Consider the following 17,335-nt stretch of genomic DNA (forward strand, 5'->3'; position numbering starts at 1 on the left):
ACCTGCCACAGGACCCACTGAATAAGCAGAAAGGACAATTCTGGAACCTTTAATAGCTTTGCCTCATATGCATGAGTGAGGAGGTCAAATGGCTACAGAATGTTTCAAATTTCAAGTCCCTTAATGACCTGTCCCAAAATATTTGAAACCGGGTAAACAGAAGCACCCACCAAAGCATGGTGCAGCTCAGTGATCCACTTCACAGCCTCAAGAAGGTACTGAAACAATCCTACCCTCTTGGCAGACACAGACAGGCTGTGCTAACTCTGTCAGAAGTCGGGAAGGCCAGGTAATGAGAAGCTGGAAGCAAAGTTCTCCACGTCTTCCCGGAGAGTTGTCACAGCACTTTGGAACTTCTCATCCCCTACTAGCTTCTCCTTGAATTCTTTCAGTGTGGCCTTCGTGGCCATGTGGCTCTGAATCTGAAGAGTCAGCTCTATCCCTGTGCAAAAGATAATGTCATATGTGACTTCCTTCACTGTATATCCTGCCGTAACTCATAGGTGTCAATGGTCCCCCTCAGATGATTTTGGGATGTGTCCCTTGGCAGTGACGTTATTTATAAACCTCGTACAAGAGTGGTTTTGTTGTCCTGACCAGCTCTAACCAATGGTACTAAAACACATCAGAAACATACATAAAAGCAAGATATGTGCACTTCCAACATCTCATCCTCACCTCTGTGGATAAAGTGTGCTACTTTTTTGAAGTCTTCTTCCAAAAGTCCTCGGGATGTCAATGCTGGAGTTCCCAGTCGCAGTCCACTGGGCCGTAATGCACTCTTGTCACCTTCACGACAAACAAAAGCTCTGAGCTGTGCCTAATACACCACTGTATGCACACAGTATTTTAAAAGGACAGTTGGGCAAAGATCCTGATCTATAGATCCCAGCTTTAGCTTCTAAGGAAGCAACTGACCCATTTCTTTTCTGCTCTTCCCCTACCATGGTCTGAAAGAAATGCAGGCAGGATGACTGTGGAAGGGAAAAGGAGTCTCACCTGGGCAGGTATTCTTGTTGCAGGCAATAGAACAGGCTTCTAGTACCTTCTCAGCCCTTCCACCGTCAGTACCCTTAGAACGCAGATCCAGTAGGATCAAGTGATTATCAGAGCCACCTGGAAACAGTTGGACAGAATGGAGTATGGAGGTTGACCACAAGAGATCAGCAGACATGTTCCAGATCTAAGTTGGAAGAGGACAGGCGCTTTTATAAACAACAGAGGGCTTATGCATAGCCTTGTGAAGCTGCTTCTTTAAGCAAGCATCCAGCAGCTTCTAGAACTGCTTCCACCATGACATGACAGAGGCCCACACAGGCTTAAAAGCACTCTGTTCTTCATATTCTGTTAACATGACTCTAGGTATATGTTCAACCACTGAGCCACATTCCCAAGCCCTTCTGAAGCCAATTTAAGAGGCTTCTTCTGGGACAGACGTGGTATCACATGCTTTAATCAATCCGGCACTTGGGAGGCAAAGGCAAGTGGATCGCTTATTTGAGGCCAGCTGGGAGTTATAGGCCAGTCAAGACTACATAATGAGACTTTGCCTCAAACAACAAAACAACAAAAAGCGCTCCTTTTAAGTGGCTGGCACCAGAGTAGTGAGTAGGGATTCAATTAATCAATGCAGATTATAATGACCAATGTGTTCAGAAGGTTCTGTGCCTTTTGTTCCAAGTCATGGTGGTACATGTCTGGATCATGCCCAGTATTCAGAAATTGGAGGGCAGCCTGGGCTATATAATAAAACCCTAGTTCAAAATAATCCCCCCCCAACCAATAACAGAATTAGGTCTTTAAGTCACTAGAAGACTGTGAGGTCTTGGCCCCCTTTTCCTCTTTTTATACCCTGAATGTTGAGTTAAACAGCTGTGCTTTACCACAAGCTCCTACCATGATACACTGCCCCAAAGCAAAGGGACTTAATTGGGTTTATCAACTGTGAACAGGAAAGAACAGATGCTCCAAGGTAAGCCACTCTGCGTAAGCCAAGAATCTCTGGGTACTTATCACAGCTAGCTAACAGATGACTATAGAATGCTCTGACATAGCCTCAAGTCATAAACAAGTTTTTGGGCCTCTAGTTCCTTCCACTTTGAACTTTCATTAAAGCAGGTTATGGCCTTGGAAGACCACCTCTAATTTCAGCCCCATGCTGTGCTACAAGAGTGATTTCAAAGTCTGCAGCCTAGTTCTGCACAGCCATGTCCATGCTGACTGGCTTCTATCAGCTAACATTCTGGAATCTCTGGCCCGTATGAAAGACTGGTATGTCACAAGGTGTGAGACTCAGATTTTATACCTAATACTTGGCAAGAACCAGGGAGTGCCTTGGCCTCATGGATGATAAGAGGGATGCTCAAAATGGAGGACTGCTGCCTCTGCCTATAAATCAGCGACATCTGTAACCTGACATCTCTCATGTGAACCCCAGCTGTTCCCAGAATATGCGGTATCCATGTTGGGTGTCAAATGGCAGCTACTAAGGTACATATCCTACAGCTGAGGATATGCTATTTGCAGTGGGCAGAGTCATTGCAGTGGTGGTGGAAAACACTGACCAGATAAACCAAGAGGCAAGACTTCAGAATATCCACCCAACAGAGAAGTGCAGCCCAGCGCTATGAGCATTTACTATACCTGTGACTATTTTGTAGCCTAGCTGTGTGAGTGCATCAGACAGAGCCCTGCAGTTGGCCAACACCTGGAGCTGGTAGATTTTGAATTCTGTAGTCATGGCTTGCTTCAGGGCCACAGCAACACCTAATTAAAGGGACAGATTTAAAAACAGGTCATGAGGAGGAGCAGGTTTTCAAGGAGCTTAGAGTCTTTAAACTACACACACACACACACACACACTCACACACACCCCACGTACCTGCATGCCCAATTATTTCGGTTTTTTTGTTTGTTTGTTTGTTTGTTTGTTTTAACAGTACTAAGGATAGAACCCAGGATCATGGATTATGCTACACCCCCATAGTCCTTGCTCTAACTCCATAATTACCCTGCCACCCTTGCAGACCTGACTGAAGTCACTCCCTAAGAACTGCTTTGGAGGTAATCATGTCTAAGGATGGAAGCCCAGGGGTATTCTGGTTACCAAAGAATAGATTTTAGACCTTTCTTATGCTTAATCTATGAAAATGATTGTATGAACAAAATAGTGTGTTCTGTAATTACATTCACAGCATCCTGAGCTGTACTCCACAGGAGGGATGTGGCCTGCTCTCTCTTCACTACTTAGGTACACTGACACCCCTGAAATGACTCCTGGAGGCTGTTTGACTACAAGGCACAAGAATGAGAGTACTATGAAATCCCATGTACTCAAGCATTGGTGTGGAGCCTCTTGTTCACTTGTGGAAACACATTGGTGCCTGGGCACCCACCAGCAAGCCCAGCATAGAACTTGGACAGCAAGAACTATGAAAGCTAAGCATACAAGCACAGTAGATAAATCTGAAAATCAGCCCTACTGCAGGCATCCTCTCTACACTAATGTGCTGCGCTGAGTTAAACTGGTTTCAGACTCACTAATGTGGGGTTGAAGGCATGTGCTGGAGTCCTCTCTCCACTTTAATGTGTGCGTGATTGGTTTTCATAGACGTCTATGCATCACTTACATGCCTGGTGCCTGTAAGTAATGCAGAAAAGGGTATTGGATTCCCTGAAATGGGAGTTACAGGTGGTTGTGAACACTCTTTGGATGCTGGGAAATGAACCAGGCCCTCTAGAAAAGGAGATGGCTCTGCAGTTAATAGCACTGGCTGCTTTTTCCAATCTCAGTATACGCACTGATGTCTTGTCTAAGGAACCTCACCTTGTCCTGAGTGGCAGTCACTGCCACATGACAGCAAGATGGCTCAAGACTGTTACAGGTCAAATAGAATTACCAGGGAGCCCATAGAGCTCCTTTGGAACCAATAAGTTACCACTGTAGCCAGGGTTCAAGATGCAAGGGTCATGATATGGGAGCCACCACAGAAGAGAAGCAGCTCGTCCTGTAGGGTTGGGCCTATTTTTCTTCACAGCAGGCCATACTCTTCTTTCAGGTATCTTCCCTACTGCATGGTTTGCCTAAGGTTCCATCTGAGTGGATCAGACACTTCCCTCCTGTCCTCACCTTGAGCCCTTTACCACCTCCCTTTTTCCTATGCTGCAGACACTGTCACCTAAGTCCATTCTCGAGCGTGAGGTCCAGGAACATCTTTTGAAGGACAGGCAAGACGGGACTTAGGGACTTCCAGGGGCTGTGATGGCTAGGGTGCAACCAAAAGGCTCTACAATAGACCTGCAGACGTTACCAGCAATGGCATGGTTGTGAGGACCGCCCTGTAGGCCTGGGAACACGGCCGAGTTGATGAGGGACTCCAGTTCATAGTAAGTCTCCTTGCCAGTCTTGGGATCCACACTGCGCACTCCTAGTAAAGAAAGTAGAATGTTAACAGACTGACAAGTTTCTTATGACTCACAGCCAAGTTGATATGGGCAGTCAGTCACACCTCAGCCTTGACAGGTTCTGAAGAAAGCTGTTTTACAGCAAGTCCAAAGGGCCCCTATGTCTGGCTGACAGACAGACTGACTGGCTCGCTGGTCGGCTGGATTGCAGGTTTCAGTTGTACATTTCCCCAACCCCCAATATTAAAAGACAGCCTTGCTTTGTATCTCTGGCCAACAAGGAACTCGCTATGTAGACCAGGCTGGCCTCGACCATAAAGATCTGCCTGCCTATGCCTCGCAAATGCTAGGATTAAAAGTATGCTTGGCCTCCCTTTTCCTTAATTAAAACCAAAACCATAAAACAGAAATCTAGCAAGAACATGGTAGTGCACAACTTTAATCCCAGCACATGGGAAGCAGAGGCAGGTAGACCCCCATGAGTTCAGGGACAACCTACTATACAGAGCAACTTCCAAGACATCCAGGGCTACATAAGAAAAACACCCTCAAAAACAAAAAATCCCCACAAATCTATTATTGTCTGTGGGAAGATATATATGTGGACACACATGTACCATGGCAAAAGTCAGAGGGAAACTTTGTAGAGTTGGTTCTCTGCTTCCATTCTAGAGCGTGGGGGTGGAACCCAGTCACTGGGTGTGTGTGGAAAGTGTCTCTAGCCACTGAGCTATTTCAGTGGCCCAACAGTTTCTTTTGATGACATATTTTCTTAATAACACATGGCTATTATTATGAGATCTCAAAACTGAAAGGAGAAATATTCCTGAGAAGGTCAAATCCTCCACTTCATCCTCAAAAACTAAAAAAGGCCAAAAGGTCAGTGTGAGGGCAATAATGCCCAGAAGACTGCTCAGGAGAGAAGTTAACCGTAAGGATACAGATAATGCCCAGTCAATGGAGGCACCACCAACACCAGAATTTCTTGGAGGCCAAGAGACGGCTATGGAAGTGCTTTGTGTAAACACTGAATCCCCAAAAGGACAGTGTGGAGGCATGCGTGCCAGAGACACTCTGCTCTAGAGGTCGGAACCAAGGTGACCTAAGATGACATGACAACAGGTCAGATCTGGTTGGCTGAGGGTCAACAAATGCCACCACACAGCAGATACACCAAAGGTCTCCTGGGCAGGCAAAATAACTGACTAGAAATACGAACCCAGGGACATAGCTTGTGGCTTTCATCTATAATCTGATCACTTGAGAAGGCAACACAGAAGAATTGTTTGAGCTACAGAATGAGATCCTGTTCCAAAAACAAAACAAGCAAACAATGACAAGCCAACTGCACAAAAGTCCTCAGAGGCACAAAACCCAGGAGAGTGAGAAGGCTCCTGACTGGGAATTGTCCTCGCTAGGGTAGGGAGGGGGGAAAGGAGTAAGATCCTATGCTAAGGCACACTGGTGGGCTAGTTTCTGTTTCTTCAAGGCTATGGGCTACTATCACCAACAGGCAACTCCAGCATAAGGGAACTATCTGCAGAGCTAGGTGTAAGGTATTGGAAAGAGATATAGCTCACTAAAGTGATAAAACTCATGCAGAGGTTTTATATATATATATATATATATATATATATATATATATATATATATATATATGTTTTATGCATGAAAAAGTCTAGGTAGCCCTGGCTAGCCTAGAACTTACTATGTAGATCAGGCTGCCCCTTAATTTGCTGCTGACTCCTGCCTCTGCCTTCCATGTGCTGGGTTTAATTTACAGATGTGTACCACTATACCACACCTCCTACATCAATATCTTATAGCTCAATCCCTGGGCCCTGCGGTAGAAGGTGAAAACCAATTCTCTGATCTACATAAACTGAGACATACAAGTACTCCCACCAATAATAAAAACTTTTAACAAACCATTCTCTTTGACAAATATACTATAACATAACAAGTTCATCAAACTATTGCTACATTCTGAAGCCTTTTGGCTCCCTGATCTTCCTCAAGGTCCTTCCTGTCACAGACACTGTGTCCGGAGCTGAGGGCTTGGAGCTTCCTTCAGAGCCAGAACCCTGATTTTTCCCAGAAGTCACAGTCCAATGTTTTTCCAGTTTTTTCCACGTAGGAAATGTGAGCCCACACTACCCGTCCCAGCACGGGAAAACTTACCCTTTCTGTAGAATATCATACCAGCGCGGCAGCCTCGCAGGGTCTTGTGGGTTGTAGTGGTCACGACATGGCAGTGTTCAAAGGGGGAGGGCACCACGCCGGCTGCCACGAGCCCACTGATATGTGCCATGTCTGCCATGAGATATGCCCCATTATCATCTGCAATCTTCCGCAGACGTTCATAGTCCAGGTTCCGGGAGTAACAGCTGGTCCCTGAGACGGGAGATGACATGGTAGTGCCAAAGATGTCCGAGTCTAAGGTGACCCACTGACCCACTAAACGCTATTGATAGCTGTTGTTAAATTTCCTTCCTGAGAGGGATGTGAACAGTGTCAGCCTTCCCCCGCAATGGTCCTAACTAAAGTAAAGTTCACCCCAGGAAACCAATGAGCTCACTGGGCTGACTTACAGGTTGAGAGGCTTGTGACTGAAGTGTAGGTGATGCAAATGCAGCTGCACTGGAAAGTCCTCACAGCATGATGGCCTCTCCATAGCACTATTTAGAAAGCTCCCTCCCCCTGGTCATCCCCAGCCTACAGACTCCATGGACGCACTCAGGGCAGAGGACTGGGAGAAGTGGCCTGAGAATCAGGTGAAGAAAAGGGCCTTCTTTTAGGAGGATAAATGTCAACTGACCACAGACCCAATTCCCAAACAAGACACACCCAGGCAAGCAGGCACAGCTGACTTGATGAAGATGGCAGGTCTGCCTTGAAGAATAGCTCCTTACAACTCAAGTCTTGAACGTACAGAATATGTCTCAAGCTAATGTCCTGAGCCCTCCACAGTGAGATAAAGGATCAGAGGTCTTTATATCCTTTTCTGTAGGAGGCAGAGGCCCTCCTTGCCCAGGACCCAGGCTGCTTCCCACCTGCCTCTCACCTGCAATGATCAGCTTCGGGTGGAAGAGGCTGGCATTGTCCTCCAGCTGGTCATAGTTGATGTAACCAGTGTCTGGGTACACCTGTCGGGATCAAGACACAAGTGTAGCTGCTTCTTTTGGCCAAACAGTGTCGCCTGTCCAGCCACCTGAGACCTTTGATCTGCTACAACTCAGATGGGGACCTGAGACAGGGCACTGCATTCAGCCTGTCCAAGGATATAAAGGGCCAATTATCATACAGACTCGGGAGCCCTCAGAGGGGCCTCAAGATAAAGGGAACCCTTAGCCCTGGGTACTGCCCCATGTTACAGAACAAAAAGCCTAAGAAAATGAGAAAGACACAGCCAAGCCTGTTTGCACAAGCCTATAATCTAAAGTAAGCTGGCTGAGGCAGGAGGATTGCCATGAGTTCAAAGTCAGCCTGGGCCACTGTTGCAGTAAATATTAAATGGTGGGAACCTTTTATCCTGTGCTAGTGCCAACTCCCACAGAGCCACATGACACTAAAGGGTATCTTTATCTTAGCGGCTCCACGCCACCTCTAAAGTACTCACTCTGGCTTCTTTTGACCCAGGCATGGTCCATCCACCTGCCCCGGCTGCTTCTGTACCAGGTGGTCCACAACCACCCCAGCGTGTTGTTTTCAGTCACTTGCCAAGCCTTCACTCACACACACCTCAACTTTATGGAGGGCTTTGTGCGTCTCGCCACTTACCCTCTATAAACTCAAGTAGCCACATCAAAGAACACACCAAAATACTCTGATCCAAATGGCATAATATAATTTGTCCACCTAGATAAGTCAAATGATCCTGAATAATTCCATCTCTTATAAAATATTCACAACAACATGTAGAGATGCACCAAGAGAAACATCTACGTCTGCTTCCATGTTGTCTCCTCCTGAATCTCCCTCTCTTCTCCTCTTCCGCTTTCCCAAAACTTTGTTCCCGCCCACTCACTACTGTCCAATCATGTATCGCCAGTCTCTCTTGTTTTTAGGATTTATGTATTGTATGTGTCTGAGTGTTTTCCCTGCATATGTGTGTGTGCACTGTATGCATGCCTGGTACTGGTAGGTCAGGATTGGGATCCCCTGGAATTGGAGTCACAGATGACAGTCCTAAGCCTAAGGAGTGCTGAGGACTGAACCTAGGTCCATAGCAGGAGCTCCTAGACAGCTCCAGCTCCCACTGTTGGTCCTATTACAATGGCGCATATAAGCACTTGAGTCTTTAAAGTCTCACTGACCTTGGCCTCAAAATTAATGAATCTCCTGCCTTAGCCTCTAAGTGTTAGGACAGCAAGCATGTCATCATGTCAGGGAAGGTCTCAAATCTTTCTTCTCTTCCTTTAGACAGGGCTTTCTGTCCCACCAAGTGGCCTTGAACATTCAAACCCACTGTATTCACCTTCTAAGGCCTGGGATTACAGGTAGGTGAATGCCTCATGCACGCAGTGCTGAGCTATACCTCCAAACCCTTAATATTCATTGTTTAGTTCATCTGTTAATACAGAAGAGCCCCCAGACAGACAGACAGACAGACAGACACACACACACACACACACACACACACCCCTACCTTATAAGGCATAGATTCAAAGAAGATAGAGGTGGCAGAGATTTTCTTCTTGTCTGTCATGAAGCCATGAGTTAGATGACCACCATCTGGCAGGTCCAAGCCCATGATTCGCCCATGGGGCTCTACCAGGGCAGTATACACAGCAAAGTTTGCAGGGGAGCCTAAAACAGAGAAGGCAGGAGCATTTCTACCCATGAGACACAAAGTGGCATCCAGGAGCTTGGTTACTTGGTTACTACTCATGATTTTCCTGAGCTTTACAAAGTAGCCATGTCCCAGTCCCACTCAGAGTGAGTTCTAGGGCAGAGTGCTACTTGGGAGGACAGCACAGAGCTAAGTAAATCCAAGCACAATGGAGACAGATAAAGATTCCCTTGGCTTCTTTGTTATTTAAGAGAAGCCTCTGTAGGACTTGGTGACGGTAACATCCCAGAACCAGGCCTAAGGAGCTACCCAGGGTCTGTGTGGAAACAGCAATCACCTGAATAAGGCTGGACATTGACCCCCCAGCACTGGGGATCCAGATGGTAGACCTGTAATGCACGTTTCTGACACAGCGTCTCCAGCTCATCGATGAACTCAGTCCCGCCATAATACCTGTGAAGAGAAGCATGGTCCACATCCACCTGAGGCCCAATCTCTGTCCTAGCAGAGGCCAAAGATAATCAGGGTAGGCAGAGAATGCTGAGGGAAAGTGGGTCCTGCTGTAAGGTTGCTGTGAGGTTGCAGTAAAATGTCAGTGGTAGGGCCAGGGCTGGTGGTGCAAACCTTTAACCCCAGCACTTAGATGGCAGAAGCAGGAGGAGCTCCAGGGCAGCTGGAACTATACAGGCAGATTCTGTCTAAAGAAAAAGAGAACGGGAGAGAAAGAAACAAGAGTATCTCAGGACAGAATGCACTGTAATCTTTTTTCCCCTCCTGTTTCCATTGGAACAGATGCATACGTATATAAAACTCTGTCAAATTCTGTATTTTCTTTGCCTGATGACAATTATTATAAATAAATGGATAGCTAGCCCGATGGTGGCTGTATTAAATAAACAAATGGATAGCTAAATAGCCTGGTTGTTGCTTTTAACAAAACTCAGTTGCTTGATTTTACCAATTAAGACTCAGGAGCCAGATGCTAGGATGAAAGCCTGTTGGCTGAGAGAGGCAGAGAAAGCACCCAGCTCAGCAAAAGGAGAAAAAAATAGGAAAGTCAGATATAAGGGGGAAAAAAAAAAAAAAAACCCTAGCTGACCAACCTCCTTCCTCAGCCAAGGCCCCAACAAGAAGCTCTTCTTCTCCATGATGGCTCAAAAACCTCTCAAACTCAGTGTGCCTCCCTTCTACTTCCTGTGGGTCTCTCAATCTGTCCTGACTTCCTTTTACTGTTTTTTTCCTATGTTCACTCCCAGTCAACAAGCTGCTTGCTCTGCCTCTTGACCTGTGGCTGACTTTATCTAATCCTGTTTATAATAAGCAGAAAGCTCTTGGACTAAAGGTGTCGGCTAGGGCTGAGCCACACAAAAGGTTTTTTAGTAAACAACACAATCTCGGGGTTCAGTGTGATCATATAGCCTGCAACAGTTCCCCTTTTGTCGAAAAAGGAAAAATCTTAAATCTTAATACTGTAAAAATATTTACAATAATACAGCTATTCCTGCCAAGCTTGCTACTGTTAAGGTTTTCTCTTTTACTGTCTAATGTAATACTAAGTACAGTCCCCAAGACCTGGAGTCCAAAGTAACCCCTGGGAACCTGCCCCAAGTTAATTCTGATTGGTGAATAAATACTAAACGATGGTTTGGAGTTATCGATGGGAAGGCAGATTCTAACAACATGGAGGATAGGCAGTTGCTCAGCTATTGTGCTGCCTAAGACATATTTAAAAATATGAAGGCTGTACATGTCTTTTGTCCTGGAACATAAATGGTCTATGGCAGAGAAGAAACCCTGTGCCAGAAATTTTTAAATATTTTTTACTACATTCCACAATGTCCAGCTTGGCAGTCTTACGATTAAGTATTTTTGAGTTCAAAGTTTTATAAAATGTTCCTGTCAGTCTCCTATGAACTCAGCAATTTGATGATGATGACTGTAATAAACAGATAAATAGGTGGGTAGACAGATATATAGATAGCCTGAAGATGGTCTCATTGATTTATTGACTGATAGACAGACAGACAGATCGGTAGGTAGATAGATAAAAATTGGGTGCAGTGACATAGACCTGTATTCTGCAGCACTGGGGATGGTAAGGCAGGAGGACCACTTGAACTTAGAAGCACAAGGCCAGTCTGTATTATACAATGAGATTCTCAGATTCTGTCTCAACAAACCAGTTTCAAGGCGGTAAGTATCTAAGTCGGTGGCAGAGCACTTACTTACCTAGGGGGCATGAGGCCCTAAATTCAATTTCCAACAAGTACCACCAAAAAACTACAAAAAAAAAAAAAAAAAAGCAGGCATAGTGATGTGCTTGCAAGCTACCACCTCAAAAACAGAGGCAGGAGAAACAACACCAGTTTGCAGCCACACACCAAGTTGTACAGACACATAGTAAGACTCAAAAAAACACCTGCTCTCCCAGAGGTCCTGAGTTCAACTCCCAGCAACCACATGGTAGTTCATAACCATCTGTAATGAGATCTGATGCCCTCTTCTGGTGTCTGAAGACAGCTACAGTGTACCCATATATAATAAATAAATAGATCTTTAAAAAAAAAAAAAAAGGAGAAAAAGAAGAGGAGGAAGAAAGAAAACCAGGCACTAGCTTACAACTGTCACACTTGGAAAGGCGGAGGCAAGAGGATTCCAGTTAAGAGTTCAAGATGAGCCTGAACCACATAGCAAGACCATGTTTCAACATGTACAAACAAAAGGGTTAGAGCAGGACTAAGAACGCCCACTCACCTTTGGCCTGGATACCCCTCAGAGTATTTGTTATTTAAGCAAGATCCTAGGGCCTCCAACACAGCTCTGCTGGCAAAATTCTCTGAGGCAATCAGCTCCAATCCGACCCTCTGCCGGTTGCTCTCCTTTTTAATGAGGCTGTAAACCTTATCAGAAGAAAGCAGACAGGAGTTGGAGGTAAGCTCAGAGGCTAGAGTAAGCTTATCTAATATTCACAATGCCCTGAGTTTCATCCTCAGCACTGAATAAATTGGGCAGGGCGGCACATGCCTGCAATCTTTGCACTCATTATTTTGGAAGCGGGAAGATCAGAAGTCTCAAAGTCACCTTTGGCAATACAGAATTTAAGAAGGAAAACAAAACAAAACAAAAAAACCCCAGCAACAACAAAAATATAAAAGTTTAAAACAAAATAAACAGGCAGGAGAGAAGCAGTTAGGAACTCTGATTGCTCTTCCAGAGGTCCTAAGTTTAACTCCTAGCAGCCATATGACAGCTCACAACCATCTGTAATGGGATCAGAAGCCATCTTCTGGTGTGTCTGAAGACAGCTACAGTGTACTCACATATACAAAACAAACAGGACCTGCTAGTACAAGTCTATAATCTCAGCACCTAGGACCGAAGGCAGGACGATCAGAGAGGTCCATGCTCATCCTCAGATAGCAAAACACAGTGAACTAAGATCATGCCTTGCTTTCACTTCAAGATTTGAATTGGTCTCTTTGCCCAGCTATTGAGTCTGACCTTCTCTCCTGGTGCTGGCAGGGCCCACAGTCAGTGTCCAGTGAGCCGCTCAGACTAGGATATGTGGTAGTTGAGGTGATTCAGTGCAGTTTGGCCCATTTTCAATTTATATGGGTTTATTAGAACATAACCACAGCACAAATTGAGGAACATTATATGCTAAAACTGCCACAGAACTGTGCGAATGAGTAATATATCAACAAAACTTTTGTAAAATCAGGTTGCTTCTAGGCATATAAGCCGGTCTGTTCTGTTCTTGTGCAATGTAAAAAGGCCAACCTTCCTATTTTCCCTGTGCACTTAGCACTGTGTTCTGAACTCAGAAATACTTACATTTATCCCCAAAGGGCTGTCGGCCACAGCTTCCCTTTGGTGGTGCTGGAGATGTAACCGGGAGTCTACTCATGCTAGGCAAATGCTCTACCTACTACCATGCCACACCCCAGCTCTGACCCGCCACTCCACAAGGCTGTCTGAACATAGGCTGTCAAGTTAACTCAGGATTGCAATGAGCAATTTCTAGACCAGGAGTGCAGAACAGTAGTAGATCATCTGCCTCCCAGATATGAGGCCCTGGGTCCTACCCGAAAACACAGAAACAATAAACAAAATGAAACAGAACAAAACCCCACAGTGATCAAAACAGAACTTCCAATGTAAAAACACTGGAAGGTACCAACCACGGGTCTCACCTCGGCATCGCTGTCCTTGAGGGGCTGTGTCAGCATCTTCTCATGAGAAGCCCACAGGGAGGTATCCCTGTCTGCCATTGCACTGGTTCAGAGCTTCCTAAGACAAGGGTAAAGTACACATGGATCCTAACATCAAGTCCAGCAAGTTTGTCCTGAGTCTCAGCTGACACACTTGTTTTGTAAACATAAATCCCTCAGTCACTTGGGGCTCCTTACAGAACTTCAGACCTGACCCCCCCCACCCCCCACCATCATCCCAAAGCTATCTACCAGAAAGCCTCCTCCTCCCAAGAGCTTCTCGGTAGTTCTACACAGAGCGCAGAACTCCCAATTAAACAACAGCCTCTTCGAATCTTCCAGTTTCCTCAGCACAGCTACACTGGAAGAAGTTTTATATCTAAATGATCGGTTTACTTAAATCAGTGTCATGGTGAAGCTCACATTCCACATTCACTAACGTCTCAGATTCTTCTGGGTAGACACATAAATTAACAGAGAAAATGGGCAATTGGGGTCCTCCTTCCAAAATGCCCCATAGCAGTCCCATAGCCCCATTTTACAGGCATATTTTTCTCTCACGGTCCAGGTTGGCAGTTGCTAGAGAGGACCTTTACTCCTGCTCCTTTTTCCTCCGTCCCCTAAGTGCTGGGCCATGGGCACACTCCACCATACGCAGCACACATTATCCAACTAAGCCCTGCGATCTCTACCCCATCTGGACACAATTCTCTCAGACTCCATGGAATCACACATGAAGTTTTGCTGTAAGAAACTCCTCTGACTATTGGACACCAGTTGTGTTGTGCAAAACTGCCGTACGCATTAAATAAACAAGTACAAAATAAAAATGCTGCACTCAGTCCGGGCACGGTGGCACAAGCCTTTAATTCCGGATCTCGGGACAACCAGGACAGGAGGTCACAAAGACACCCAGCAGAAAGCAACCACTCTCCAAGCGGACATACTGTGTGCTGACAGACAGAACCCAGGGGCAAACAATGCAAATATTCCCAAACAGTTAGGCTCCTCCTCTCTCTAGAAGAGGTAGACAAAGGAAGTGTTATCATCTTCAAACAGAGACTCTCTGGTTAGGGCTTCTACAATAGTTGTTATGTTAACACAAGCATGAATCCATCAGGCAGAGAGCCAAACACTCAGGCCCAGCAGCAGCATCCTGGGAGGGTGTTTAAATGGCTTCAGATGCCCTTTCCTTCTCCTCTTGCTTTCACTCTATTCTCCCCTGGCCCCATGGGGACTCCCCTGGCCTCAATATTTGGGGCCAGTGAACTCACCCAAGAGCAGCTTCCCAATAAACCTGTCTTTAATACAACCTTAAAGAAAAAAAAAAAAAAAAAAAAAGACTTCAGATAACATGCAAAGCGCCTTGGGCCTCTCTGGCCACCCCTTGAGCTTCTTGACTCAAGAACCCAGGCAATCAGAGCCTGTCTGGGCCCTTGGGAACCAGAGTCCACACACCAGTCAGGCTTGGACCTCTGCTCCTGAAATCCCAAAGGGCAGCCTTTTCAGTAAACATTAACTGCTAGAGGTTAGGGAGGACCTAATTAATGTGAAGAAAACATCTCCTAACCATCAAAGAACGAAGGTCCACACCTGGAATCCTCTCTTGCCCAGTGTCATTCAGGTGCTCAGTCCGGTGGCTCCCACTCCTCTCTCTGGAGTTTCCCACCTTGTGGGATTTGGCTTTGTTTGCTTGCTTGTCTTGTTTTTGGAGACCCGGTTCCTTTGTGTAACAGTTCTGGCTATCCTGCTCCACAGACCAAGCTGGCCTTGAACTCAAAGACTGACCAGCCTCAGCCTGCAAATCGTGGGGTTGTCTGGCTCCCGCCCCGCTTTTGCCACCATGTTGGATCACAGTAGTGCATTACTGAACTAATAAATGTTCTTCCTGAAATAACTTACTAAAATAATGAACCCCCCCCCAAAAAAAAAACCAAACCTGTCACCAGCACACTTGTTTACTGTGTACATGTGTAGGCACACAGGAGGAAGTAAAGGCCAGCCCTCAGGATTCAGTTCTCTCCTGAAGTAGGCACTAGGGGTAAACTCAGGCCATTAGGCTTGTCTGTCAGTTTTCTAACTCGAGAAGCCATCTTGCTAGTTCAGAATCCTTCAAGGAGCTCAAAAATCTTTAGTGTATCCTAGGGGGCGAAATATTTTTAAAGACATGGTTTGGGCTGGAGAGATGGTTCAGAGGTTAAGAGCACTGGCTGCTCTTCCAGAGGTCCTGAGCTGAATTCTCAGCAACCACATGGTGGCTCACAACCATGTGTCATGAGATCTGGTGCCTTCTTCTGGCCTGAAGACATACATGCAGGCAGAATGCTATATACATAATAAGTAAAGCTAAAAAAAACAAAACAAAACAAAACAAAAAAACAAAACAAAACAAGGCTTCACATAGCCCAGGCTGTCACAGAACTCACTAAATAGCAGAGAAGAGCCTGAAACTTCTGACCCACCCACTCCTGGCGTGCTCAGCTTATAGACATGCCTCAGCACATGTAGTTCTATGTGATGCTGGACTGAACCCAGCTCCCTGCATGCCAGGCACAAGCTTTCGACCAACCAAACTGCATGCCCAGCCCTAGCCTCGGGCACTTAAGTCTTTTGTTGTTGTTAATCAAGGTCTCCATATATAACTGTCCTGGAATTCACTATGTACTGAAGGCCATGCTGGCACTGAACTCAGATCTTTCGACTTCTACCTCTTTGAGTGTTGGGTGAGATTAAAGGTATACACCGCAACGTCCAGCCTAGGGCATTATTTTTATGTTTTTAGAAAGGGTTTTTCTATGTAGACCAGACTGGCCTTGAACCCATAGAGATAGGCCTACATGTGCCACCACTCCTGACCTACTTAGGGCATTTTTAGAATAAGATCTTAAGACTATATACTTTTATTTATTTTGTTTTTCAAGACAGAGTCTCTCGAAGAGCTCTGGCTGTCCACTTGCCTTTTTTTTTTTTTTTTTTTTTTTTTTTTTTAGCTAACTTTGGGAAAACGAATAGCATTTTTTTATTACTGTCTATAGGTTTGCCAAAGTTCATGTTCAAGTATTAAATTGTAATGGGGACCAGGCATGGTGGGCTTCCTTGTCTCACACATACATTTTTGTGCTCTCTTTTACAGAAGAGGATCTCTGAGGCCATGGAGCTGCTTTGTTTAACTAAGGTCATGTAACTGGCAGAATCTGAACTCTTATTTACTTTTGGTATTTCCCAGAACCCTGGGTAGCACAATTATTCACCTCCATTCAACATTCCCTCAAGGAAGAAATTTAAAATATATTCTGTAGGGAGCCTAAACTGGTGTTTCTGGTCCAGCAACTGCCTGGCTCAATGAAACACATTTATACCTGCTTCAGCCAAGCAAAGATCACCTAACTTCCACACCTTGAAATAGAGGTACTGGGCTAAGAAAGAAGGCTACAACCCAACCAGCCCTTTAGATAGTGCTTCATTAACATATCTAAACCAAGGGGTTCCATCCCCAGCACCACATAAACCAAGATCGGTAGCTTTCTCTGATGAGGTGGAGGCAGGACAATCAGAACCCTCGCCTACTCAGCAAAGTTCGAGGATAACATATGCGACATGACACTCTCACCTCAAACAACCGCAAATATTGGAAATTACATACCTAGTGTTAGGAGCGTGGATTTTGTGAGGTCTTAACCCTCGGTGCAGGGTGGCCTCCAGTTCACTTGGTAGCGGGAGCTGGCCTTAAACGCCTGGTCCGCTGGCCTTTACGAAAGGGACTAAAACCCGTCGCGATGGCGGACGCCTTTAATCCCAGCACTGGGGAGGCAGAGGAAGGTGGCCCGCCGAGTTCCTGGAGAGTTCGCGGAAAGCGAGCGGAGCAACACCACCAGGCGGATCCCGGCAGCGGGCTGTCCCAACAGCCCAGCACGTGCTCAGGGAAACC

At 45.7% G+C, this 17,335-nt stretch overlaps 1 protein-coding gene across 1 annotated transcript; it reads right to left on the minus strand.

Moving 5' to 3' along the window:
* Positions 1–88: 88 nt before the first annotated feature.
* Positions 89–17,278, minus strand: SHMT1 (serine hydroxymethyltransferase 1). Its single transcript, XM_080922626.1, has 12 exons — positions 17,051–17,278; positions 13,390–13,486; positions 11,951–12,096; positions 9,534–9,649; positions 9,053–9,213; positions 7,469–7,550; positions 6,586–6,798; positions 4,311–4,427; positions 2,644–2,766; positions 1,000–1,116; positions 679–789; positions 89–442 (listed from the first exon to the last, which is right to left on the minus strand). The coding sequence occupies exons 2-12, from the start codon at positions 13,465–13,467 to the stop codon at positions 270–272; spliced, it is 1,437 nt and encodes a 478-aa protein (XP_080778752.1). The 5' UTR covers positions 13,468–13,486; positions 17,051–17,278; the 3' UTR covers positions 89–269.
* Positions 17,279–17,335: the final 57 nt, after the last annotated feature.

Source organism: Micromys minutus (genome assembly GCF_963924665.1).
Source record: "Micromys minutus genome assembly, chromosome: 10".
Taxonomy (NCBI): Eukaryota; Metazoa; Chordata; class Mammalia; order Rodentia; family Muridae; genus Micromys; species Micromys minutus.